Source organism: Indicator indicator, chromosome 9, assembly GCF_027791375.1.
Source record: "Indicator indicator isolate 239-I01 chromosome 9, UM_Iind_1.1, whole genome shotgun sequence".
NCBI lineage: Eukaryota > Metazoa > Chordata > Aves > Piciformes > Indicatoridae > Indicator > Indicator indicator.
The window spans coordinates 21,261,359-21,273,545 of NC_072018.1; the positions used below are offsets into that span (position 1 = coordinate 21,261,359).

At 39.3% G+C, this 12,187-nt stretch overlaps 1 protein-coding gene across 1 annotated transcript in view; it reads right to left on the reverse strand.

The window, feature by feature from the left end:
• Window positions 1-434: 434 nt before the first annotated feature.
• MFSD2B (MFSD2 lysolipid transporter B, sphingolipid) overlaps window positions 435-12,187 on the reverse strand; it is a 34,357-nt gene continuing 22,604 nt past the window's right edge. Inside the window, exons 9-14 of the mRNA XM_054383480.1 lie at window positions 10,935-11,018; window positions 9,150-9,230; window positions 4,916-5,025; window positions 3,526-3,669; window positions 1,825-2,001; window positions 435-827 (exon numbers count right to left, since the gene is read on the reverse strand). Of these exons, the coding sequence (XP_054239455.1) occupies window positions 770-827; window positions 1,825-2,001; window positions 3,526-3,669; window positions 4,916-5,025; window positions 9,150-9,230; window positions 10,935-11,018 (654 nt within the window). The 3' untranslated portion in view covers window positions 435-769. The remainder of the gene's footprint in view (window positions 828-1,824; window positions 2,002-3,525; window positions 3,670-4,915; window positions 5,026-9,149; window positions 9,231-10,934; window positions 11,019-12,187) is intronic.

Genomic DNA, 12,187 nt, shown 5'->3' on the forward strand with positions numbered 1-12,187 from the left:
AATTTTTGAAAATGTGAATGGTATAGTCTAATTTGTGGAAGGGACTACTGGTTTTGGGTGCCCTAAGTGGAGATGTTGATTTTGAAAACATTAAGTACTCATTCTCTGACAAAGACAAGTTTACAGTTTTCAGAAGCAAGGGACTCCAGTAATTGGAAATGCAAGGTTCTGCTTCATATAAAATCTGTGAAGTTAAATTACATCAAAATCTCTTTCAGAAAAACTCTTCATAAGAAAATTTTCATGACATGTCCGCATCAGTGATTTGCTTCAGTTCAAAACAAAGTAAATCCTAACTTTATATAGCATTCTTCAAGATTCCCAAGTCCTTTCCAGACACACTAGTGTGCAATTTATAAGTACAGATTATGTTCAAAATCCACCCTGTCCTCTAAGGGCAAAATATAGCATGAGTTAAAGTTTGGGTGGTACATCATGTTGACACGTTTTCCCATTGACCTATAAGTCCATATGATTTTTTGTTGCAATGAAGTCACAGCTTTCTGTTAATCATTGGGAAACAAACAAAAATAACCCAAGCCTTCAATAGCTCACAGTCCTGAACATTTGTAATGTCTTTTTTAGAACAGTGAATGGAGTTAGATACGTATCTTGCACAGTGGGATCCTCTCTTGATTTCATACCGTGTCAGAATCATCATTTCTTCCTTCTTGGTAAAATGTGAGCAAAGGAATGACCCAGAAGACTCTCACAGAGTTTGTGCATGGGATGTGAGACTCCATTTGGAAGGTCATTATATTCAGAACTTTTAGACTGACGGGTTCTCTCTGGGCTCATCCAGGTTCTCTGTGCTTTGATGGCTCCTTCTGTTGAAAGCAGAATGGATGATACATGAACAGAATTCTGGCTTTTATTGCCAACTAATCAAGCTACAGTTTGGAAATCTCAAACAGCTGAAAACCTTGTCTCCCCTCAATAGAGGGACCAGTCCATCTTGGACTGTTTAGCAATCTCCAATCTGCAGCTACCACTCCAGAAAGCAGATAGTGAACGAGAGGCCTGTGGCATATCTGCCAACCCCACACAGGTATCTTGGATAATTAAGGCAATGAAGTGGTCCCAGATACTCACACCTAGGCCCTAGAATTGGTTCCTTAGCATGGAAATCAGTTTTCCACTCCAGTAACTTGGGATAATAAAAACCAGACAGAGTAACAGACAGATATTTAATCCATCAATCTGCTAGCACAGGCTGTTCTTCTGTATGTCCTCAGTATACCAAGGCTTCATTTGACAGAGGTGAATGATTTTGAACTAGGCAAGATTTTCTTTGGAAAAGGAGGAAATGGAAAACAAAGAGTTGATAGGTCAAAAAGGGAAATAACAGTTCAAAGCTGTCCTTTCTTTCTCTTCTATAATCTTGCCTACTTATATCTCTAAATGGTTTGGATGTTTCTTATATGCCATAAACCCCAAGAATGCAGTTAAGCATCCCGTTTTCCTGAATACACAAGTAAATTGTAACTATTCACATTTTCTCCAGAAAATATATATGTTCTTTACTTCTGGCTTAAAACACTGCACCACAGTAGGTGCTTTGTGCACCACCCCAGAGAAAAAGTAAAATACAGCACCTGATATATGTGATAAATGTTCCTCTAAGCAGGTATTACTGCACTACAAAAATAAGATACTGGAGCATGTAATGGTACCATTCAGTTAATAATTCAACTACATTGAGTGTTGTTTTCTTTGCTTGTAAGGAATATAGAGGTGTATGTTGGTAACTAACAATGTTTTGCCCAGTATGGCTAAGAGCTGCTGCAGTGCTGTTACTGCTGGTTACTGCCAGCTCAAACCTACCTTAACACTTCAAGTGCAAGCTTTGTTTCCTTCCGACTTTCTTCAGTGATTGGGTAGAAAAGAAGTATAAACAAACCTACAAGGATAAGGATAGCAGGAACTGCTCCAATGAGGATTTTCAGTGTGAGAATCACATCTTCAGACTGTCTGCATATGCCTGGCTTGTATCCAGTAAACCTAAACAAATGGAAATAACAGTGATGTGTGTAAGCCCATAGCAAGAGCTATGTCCAAAGTTCATCTGAAGACCTATTTCTTTCCCCAAGTCTTCAAGATGATATTTCTCCCATGTTTTCTACACCTTTCTTTTTTTTTCTCCCCCCAACACGTTTCAAATCTTTTTTGTGCTCAGTTTCAGATAACTGCATTAACTTTAAAGTTTATCATTATTATTATGACATTTAACTACTATGAGAAAAACTGAATTTCATGTAAGAAAATTGATCTGCTAATTGCTTCCCACTCTGTAATGTATTTAGGCTCTGCTTTAAAAATATGCAAGTAATGTGACCAATTTCAGCAGCAATAATTAACTTTAATTTAAACACACTTAAGCACTCTTCTCAAGATAGACAAATTTACTCAAGTGCTTAGAGTTAGGTACACAGAGATCCAGGGCTTCCATGCAGTCTCACAATTGTTGATATACTCAAATTCTCACTCCCAAATTGTGGAAAGAATTTATTTTCCTCTGAATATGCACCTATGAAAGCTACAGTTCCTTTGGCATCACTTTGTCTTTGGTGCTCTCCCACAAACACCTGCCTTGGCAAATAGCAGAAAGCTAACTAGAAAGCAATTGAAAATGGGTTAATTGGTGAGGAGTGATTTGTTTGAGGGTGTAAGCAGTAAGCACAGAAAACTCCTAAAACCAAAACGTTCAGCCACACACTGCATGATACTTAGCAGTTTCAGCTGATGGCCCTGAACCAAAACATTCTGGTTACCAAAATCTAACATGGATCCAAGGGCTAGATAGTGTTTCAGACAATTTTCCTTTTAAGTGTTTATTGTGTGCTTATGTGCTGCAGCAGCAACAAGCAAAGGACCTCTTTGTGAGGCTGTGAACAAAAACAAGGCAGGAGATGGCTGACCACTTTCTAAAACTGACTGTCTAGTCTGAAGAGATGAGACAAAAATAGAAGGAGAACACAAAGCATCTTCCAAACTGACATGGTCTAGATGATGGGCAGAGCTGTGAGAAAGACTCTATTCATGACTTGGATCAGTGTCCAGTTCCCTAAAACCATGAAGGAACCAGTGATCCTTTTACGCTGAACAGGCCACTAGAAACCCCTGAAGGCACTCCAATCCAGGTGAAGACTTACAAGTTCATATGTACAATAGTCCAACGCCAAATGCAATGAGGAATGCACAGAGCAGCAGTATCTCTTGTGGGGGATCTTCATTTGCTGAGCTTTCATGTTTAGTTCTTTACTCACACGAGTCATTAAAATTTACATGAGTAATTTGAAAAGAGGAAAACTAAGGGGAACTCAGGTCATTCTGAACTGAAACGTGTTAGGGCAGGCAACTTAATGCTTAGTGGTCTAGCATAGAGGAATAACAATCCTGTCTTTAGTGGTTAGACATCTGGAGCTGCTGGCATTTTCAGGCCATTTGACTCCTCAAGGTATATGCAGAGCAACCTCAAAATGCTTTCAGAGTAGATCCACTAAGTGGAAACACAGTGTTACTTACTCCAGGCCTGCTGCAGAAATTCCTAAGCCAATTCCTGCTGACATCTTGGTAAAGAAAACGTAAGAAGAATAGAAAATGGTTTCATGTCCTTTTCCATGAGGATTCTGCAGGCGAAAGTTATCAACAACATCAGGCAGCATTGACCTAAAGAGGAATAGGAAAAAAGAAAAACTCAAGCCAAGATCTGTTTTCAAGGCCCAAACTTACCGAAAGAGTTTAGCCCTCCTCACTTTTTAAGATCTGATTGATGTACTCATGCACATGAAAGAATCCAGTTCAAAAAGTCCTAGTGCTGGACAGAAGGGGGAAAAAAATGTGCAAGAAACAAATGCCCTCACATTACAGAATAGAAAAACAGCTGAAAAACTATAAAAAACTTGCTGGGAGGTGACAGAATTCTTTAGCCTGACTGTCATTCCAATTAGAATTTATGATCTTAAAGAAAGAACAACAGAACTCCACATTTCTTAAGACTTCAAGGGACTCCAAATCTCTGAACAGTTTCACTCTGAAATAACTCTTGAAAAGTAACAAAATATTCAGAAACCAATGAGACCTATTCTTTCTCTACTTCAGAGAGACTGAATTTGTTAACGAGGAATACGAATGGAAGCTGCTCAGATGTCAGTTGTGAATTGACACTTTATTTCCAATATATGTCACAAGTTACTGTTGGAAAAAAGAACTTCTCACCATCTGTGCAGAAAAGCTTATGTAGTGTCTGACAGCTTATTTCAAACTACATTTCCGTGATCGTTTGTAGTTTTCAGGGCGTTGTACAAACGCATAACACAAAACAGCTCTCTCAGCAACCATCTTGCTTTCTGGCCAGTTTCACCTGAACAATAATTACTCCCTTTGGAGAGGAAGTGCGCCATCCTCCTCATCCTTGAGTATTCTTTTCCCTGTATATTTTCAGTCCTCAAAAACAAAGGACCTTGAATTCTCAGTTTCTTTTAATCTTATCCTTGTATAATTTGATCTATGACAGAGGACTGCTCAAGCAGGGATATACAGCTTGGCTTATGTTTCCTCTGCTATGTTCTTAATTGCTCAGCATTAATTGCTTTATCCAACTTCATCATTTGTGTAATTCTGTTAGAAATCAGACCTAAGCAACTGGTTTACTGCTATCACAGTTCTATAGCTACTTAGATTGTTGATTCATCTATATACTCCTACTTAAAAGAGCAGCTGCAGTTATGATAGACGTTAACAACAGGGGGAAAAAAGTCATGGCAAATAGCCTGTTATAAAATCAGAAAAAGATTATTGGAAGAAATTACTCTTGCCAAATTCTGCCTCTTTTGGAGGCAAATTCCATGCAACACTATTTATATGTAATGTAGCCATATACCAGTTCCCCACTTCAAATGTAAAATTCTCCTACCATGGCAACAGAAGAGATGCAGCAATGCTCAAACCAGAGACGAAAGCCACAAAGTAAGCCAGGATCAGGTTTGGAATGGTCACTAGCATGACTGCAAAAGGGATCATCCACTGAGGAAGAAGAAAAAAAAGTATGCGTAACTTACAGTACAAACTGCTCAATGCCACACAGATTGTTCCCTTCAAAAATATGATTGTGCTACAAAACAGTTGATGTACAGCAACATCTAACACTTAGTGGTATTACCAAAGAGCCCTGAGCCATTCCAGAAGAATCAGAGGAAAATAGGACAAATGATGTTAGTGACTTCTCTGTGAGCAGTATTAGGGCTTCAACTGCACTTGTGAATTAAACTGTACCAAAAGCCTGTTTATGAGTCATGAGGCCAAACGGTAGACAGCAGCCACATTCACACTCCTAAACATTCACAATTTCCAAACAAAGTGTGACCATATAAACATTTTGTGAAGAGTCCTTAAGTGGGCCAGTGCCCAAACAGTGCCTGGAGACTTCCTGGGACATTCCTAATACATTTGTGCTAAGATTTTTCTGCCAGTTTGGTAATGGAGATGAGCAAACACCAGTTCCTATTCCAGGCCAGTGGACCTATTTAACTTCCTGTCAGAGACAAAACCTCAAAACATTATCACACTGGAGGGGCAGAGGTTCAGCTGTCATTTAAACTGTAACTATCCCAGTTTAGAGATCATCTTGAGTTTTGAATGAAGAAGAGTTTGCTTATATCTTCATTTCCATGACCTCTTTAAAACAATTTAGCCATAACTAAAACCAGGAAGGCAGTGTTATTTAGACACACTCCACACAGCCAGATAACAGTCATGACGTTGCAGAAGTCACTAAGGGTACCTTCCAACCCAACTTATTTGGGATGCTCAGAGTTTGTTTTCTGGCAGTACTTAAAATCACCAGATTTCTTCAACCTCAGCTTGAGGCAATGGGCTTACAGGATTGAAAATCCACTATTTTTAATGCTGATTGAATGCATACAGCCCAGCTGTCCTGTACCCATCACATGCTCCATCTCCCACGTCTGTGAACCGTGAACCACAGACACAGCATGTGTAGAATCCAGAACCAGGGGCTTATCTACAGGGCTTTTTAATGATGGGGGATTAGTTCAACATTAAGTGTTTCAATCCTCTATACTTGCAGCTTGGGAGTTGAGGGTATGAGAAGAGCTTTCACAGAGAGTGATTCCTCTAAGCACTGCTATTTACAGTTCTGTATGATAAGTGATTCTGGGAGTCCTGGAGTCTAATCCATTATGTTTATGGTTTAAATGCATTTCCCATCTAAAGCATTTGCTCCTAACCTAAGGAGGCAGAAAATAACCTTTCCTGCCTGCAAGTTCCCGGCACAGACGGATAATCATTGCATTAGCCCAGTCTTGTGGCAAAATCGTTATTTCACCACAAGAGAGCACTCCAGCAATACAAGATTTTATGTTGCCTATAAGCGATTTTATTACTGCCTTATGCTCCGCATGGGGCACACAATCAGACACCAAAGCACTTAAACAAAATTCTAGATCGATAGCAATAATCATTGTAACTGTAATCTTCTACTGAAAGAGAAGCATGGCTCACAAGACTGAAGCTACAATGCCCTAAAGTCTCACTCATACAATGGTAGTGCAATCTTTGGGACAGTGTTCCTGCTGCAATAAACAGCTAACGCATCTCCTTTTCTACTTAAAAAGCAAATACTCTGTTAATGGCATCCTGCTCCCCAGCCACAGGGTTGCTGCCCTCTGATTCATACAGTTATCACCTGTCTTCTATCCATTCCCTCACAGCACTATGGAAGGAAACCTACTGGGATGCTAAAGGTGTCACTGGCCTGTGCAACAGACCATTATGAAGGGCAAATCAAATGTGTGGGGAGGTGAAAAGATTTAGGATATTTTCTGATTTGCTTTTTACTGTATCCTCCAAAATCCACAGCCAAAAGCCATTTTTGATTAGGATGGAAGCAAGAGTTGTGAGAGAGCATGATGTTCCCTCGCTGCCAAAACTATGAACCAATAAGCTGCTACACTTCTTAAAATTTCTCATGACAACTTCACCTCCAGCCATCATCTGAGACTTACTAATTGTAAGGTCAGCATTTGCCCCATGAGGTCAGAGCAGGCAGCATAAATGAAGACAGCACGTGGAAGCAGAATCAAGAAACCAGAAAAGAATAGTTTCTAGCCTGTACACCAACTTTATCATTGGAAGAATGCTATCAAGGATCCTGCTTGAGTATGAGGCTGTACTTCCAGGAAGTCTTGGCTTAAAAATTCTGGGAAGTTTAGATAGTTAGTCAGAACTTAGACTGCTAATCATCTCTTGTGGAGGAAGGAGTATGAAAAGAGCAGTATGAGTAGAAGAAAGACAAGATTCTTACTGCTTATCTACTTACCCTGCCTTCTATACTGTCTCAGAGGTCTCTAACATAGAACCACTTTAACAGAAAAAATTAGTCTGGAACACTATGAAATGTTTTTCAGGAAACTAAATTTCAAATTACATAGGATACATCAGGTTGGAAGGGACATTAAAGATCATCTAGTTCCAATCCCCTCTGCCATGGACAGAGGTACCTCCTACTAGACCAGCTTACTCAAGGCCCTATCCAACAGGGTTTTGAACTTCTATCTTCACCCTGAAAGGTGAAGGTTTTGGAGAAAAAAAGAAACCACAAACTTGTTTTTTCCTCTGTCTTCCTTGGGAAAGAGCATTCCCCAGTGACAAACACAGGAGCCTCAAATTATGTGATTTTTATTTCACACTGAAAGATTACAGATTAGCTGTACAGATCACACAAGGTGGTAGTATCACAAGCCCCTGTGGTGCGCTGCCAGACACAGAATCTATCACTGAGCATACACTGAGTCCCTTGACAAACGTCTATAGGTGAAACAGAGAGATGGCTTTTTTTTTTTTACAACCCAGCCCTTAGACCATAATACAGTCAAGTAACTCAACTGTAAAATTAGGTTAAACCATGTTTACAGAAGGCTTTCCAGTCACATTAAACTAAATTTATAGAGTAAAGTTGGTTGAAGAAAGCATTCTTCATAGCCAAGTAGACAGAGAAGGAGATTTCCTAAGGAGGAAATCTGCATTCCCTGGTTCAGTCAATGGTCCAGTACTGCTTTTGGCAACTCCTTTTGCCCAAGTAGTATAAAAAAAATGCAGATAAGACTTGGATTCCAGGTGACCACTCCAAAACACAAAATGATTCAGCACATTTGGAATATGTTCACTTCCAGACTGGGCTATCCTGGTTACTGTTGGTGTGGGGGGGAATTTCAGCTCACACTGACACAAGGTTTTAAACTCACATCTGATTCTTTGGAAGTCATTCCAACACATAGGTTTTGATCCCAAAATTTAGAACTGTTCCATTATATTCAACAATTGTCACCAAACCTAAATTTTTCAGTCTTGTTCAGATTTTAAGATAGAGCTTCAGGCTGGATTTTCCAAGTCCTCACGCTTTGTTGTGCACAAGACAGACAATTTTTCTTTCCTCTTTCATAAGTAATTGAAAGTAAACAGGGGGAAAATGGGAAGGAACAGGCCTATACACTGAGTCACTGCAGATGATGACAGAAAATTGCTGCTGTCTGCACTAAGTGAAGGACTTAAAATAATCCATCAGAGACAAGGGCAGGCTTGCTGAGCTGGCTTTGCAGAGCTGTGTCAAAGTTAGGCTTCTGTTCTCAGGTAGGTCACCTACTTCTTTACTTCACTGATAACTGTCCATCTCTGTTCAGAGGGTTGTGGGCACCCCTGCTTTCTTATTTTTCTAGAGAAGGATGGGTCACCAACTTCTCTTTCCTCCTCTGTAACTGAATTACTGATGTGGTCATCTCAGCACCATATTCAATAACAAAACAAGCCTTGTACAGCAGATAACTTGTCAACCTGAGGCAACACAAACCTGAATTTATCAAAATTCATTGGAGTTCACTTCTGAGAACAATTGAACACAGATCTTGAGCAGATTCGTAAAAACACTTCCTTCAGAACCAATCCATTTTTCAAGTTTCTCTTGAAAAGTAGGAATCTGTCTGAAATTTGCTATAATGATTTAAAACAAACTCTGAAACTGTGAGAATTTTGCGTAGCTTGAAGTTATAAGCACTTGCAAGAGCTCCTGATGTGGTTCCAGTTGTCAAATGAAGTAAGCACAAGTAGATTTTTTTCTCAAACCATTTGCTTACCGAAATCCCACATGCTGCACGCTTCTTGCCAAATCGCTGCAGAAACTTCTGCCAGAAGGGAATGCTCACAGCTGCTGATACCTGCAATTGACAAAAATCTTATATCTCTACTGTGCTTACTGCCACTGTCTCCTTCAGCTGCAGAGCGTAAAGACATCTTTTTATCTAGTAAATTATGGTCCAAAATGAAGATGAACTTGAAGATTCCTGCTTCTCCTCATCCTTAGAGTGATTATTTTTCATAATTCACTACTGTATATTACAAGCAAAAGCTATCCTTGAGAGGTTTTTCCACGGTCAAGTTTCAGAAGACAATGTTATAAAATTTCCTTTTCCTGATTTAAGCCACAGCAGTTAAAGCTCTACTTGATACAGTCATCAAAGTTCAATCACTTTGTGTTAATGCCTTTTGCCTCATTATCTGATCTTGACAAACAGTAAGTGAATTAAGCTCTACCTCATTGTGCGGGGAAAAATAATGAAGTGCAAGATACAATTTTCCTAAGATACTCTTAGATTACTACTACACTTTGATTACTATATATTCTTAGGAGCAACATGTAAGACAAACAGTTGCTAGCAGTCAACATTACCATTTTACATGCAGTAATAACTCACTCGGTAGCAGCAACAACCACATGGAACACAGACCAATTCACTGAAATATTGCTACTTATGATGGTCTTACAACTGACCTAAATTCAAATGTCATCTCACTGTTACAGTTAAATTCCTTTCTTTCCTGATTTTATTGTCTTATGACTCTCTTCTTGGTGCCCATTACTTGCAAAGCCTTAAGATAACCGACAGCCATTGCTTGCTCTTTTAATCACTGGAAAAGATCTTATAACATGGAAAGGAAGAATCAACAAGGTGTAGAAAGGGTGGGAGGATAGGACCAAGATGTGGAAATTAAGTTTCCCTCAGAAGGTTCCACAAGGCCTCTGTGCTGAATGGGTCAGAAATCATGCAATATCTTCCCTGAAAATGACTGCTGTGGTATTCTATATGGTAGAGAAATTCTCCCCATAGCATTTCAAAAGTGCTGTACATGCACATCCCAGTAATTATACAATATCAAATGTTCTACTTGTGTTAAAAGAATTTTTGTCGAAAGGATGAAAATGGCAGTTTTCAGCTAATACTACTGGTATTCATTAAGTAAATCATGCAACAGAGAAGCAGTGTGTAACTGAGTTATAACTATCACCTAAGCAAGTAGAATTCTACCTCTGCATGTCACGAAAAAGGCTTTATAAAAGGATCTTTTTATCACACTGCCAATTGCTCTAGAGAAGAATCTTCATCTCTCTGGATATTTTAAATATTTATCCTTGCAAGCTGCATAGCCCAGACGGCTCATGTGTATGAATACACAAATTAAAGTTGTTTAATTTTTAGTCTATCAGACTGGGGAAAGGGAAAAAGGACCTAAAATTCCAGACCTCCTTCTGGCAGTAGCTTTTGCCCTTTTTAGGAGCAGAAAGTAACTTACAGATAAAATGAATGAATACAACAAATAATTAATTAAAGTATTTTAGAAGTACAATAGGGAACATCAGTTTTATTTCAAACAGGCAAAACGGAAGATGGTGTAACTTCTTAACAGCTTTCTTTAAACAATAAACTCCTCTTGTCTTCTGTTATTTTGTGAAAAACCAAAACCAAAAACACCCTCCCACAAAAACCCCCAAACAAACAAAAACCCCCAAACAACAACAACAACAAAAACCAACTGTGAGAACCAGCTACCAAATACAAATAAAGGACAGAAGTGAAACTCACCAGGATGGTCACCACCAAATACTGGAAGTGATTCCGAAGATCAGCAGCATGAGTGCAGAATAGAACAAAATTGCTCTGCTCCAGCTGTTGAATTGAGAACATTTGGTGACCACCAAAAAAGATGAGAAAATTAAAATTACAAAAGTGGCATCATACTCCATACTAAATAAACATAGCTGATGACTGATTTGTCAAATGCAGAATTTTGGGAATCTCATTCTTCACTCATTTTCAACAATTTGAAGAAGCAATAACTCCCTGCTATCACTGAAGTGACATGGCAATAATACTGTGGCAAGAAAGAAGTAAACCATGCACATAATGCAGCATAAAAATGGCCATGACAGAAACTGCCTTATGAGAGAATTCTGTCTGAAGGCTTTATTTCCTATATTGCAATTTTCTTGTGTTGTTTTCATCGCAGACTAGTGCACGAAATTGCTCTTCCTTTTCCATAGCAATGCCATAAATCTTTCACCAGAAGCTCTGACTCCAAAACAAATTACTCTTCAGCTTAATTACACTCATGCCAACTTCCTGTAGCAAAGCAGCTAACTGCTGGTTCTGTACACAGCCTCGGCCATGGAGTGTAGCTTTCGGTCAGATATCTCTGTAAGTCTGAGTACTCACAAATCACAGAATATATCTGGTTGGAAGAGACCTCAAAAATCATCCATTCCAGTCCTTGACTGAAAGGTCAACACTAAACCACGTCTCCTCAAAGACTATGAGGATCTAGCTGCAGTGTGTTATACTGACAGGTGAAGCCATTGTCACCATGATGTTGCAGAACTCAGGGTGGGTTCCGAACACCAGAACATGGTTCAGGCCCAGCTTCAGCAATTCTGCAGAAGTGGAATGACAGAGGAAGATTCATGTCACAGCAGCATGATCAAGTCTTGCTCTTTTATGGTCTTGTAGATTCTAAGTGGTCAATCATCTGAATACAAATTAGGATAAAAGTCATATCTCTTCTCCATTGCCATCAAAGCCTTCCCTAGCTTGTGTCCTGGTTTACACTGGCTTCATTTTAGATCTAGAATATCACACTCTGGGATTATGGCATCTTTACCTGCCTCTTCCTTTGCTCAGCAGTAATCCACTCACTAAATTCCATGAAGTCAGCCTCCCTCCCTTGAAGCCTCCCAGTAAGAGTTGCTCATGCTATGCTAGCTGAACCGTAGCAATACAAATTCCAGTTTCTGCCTCCCCTCACACCTTCCTTTAATTGTGTACAAATAGAAAAATAAAGA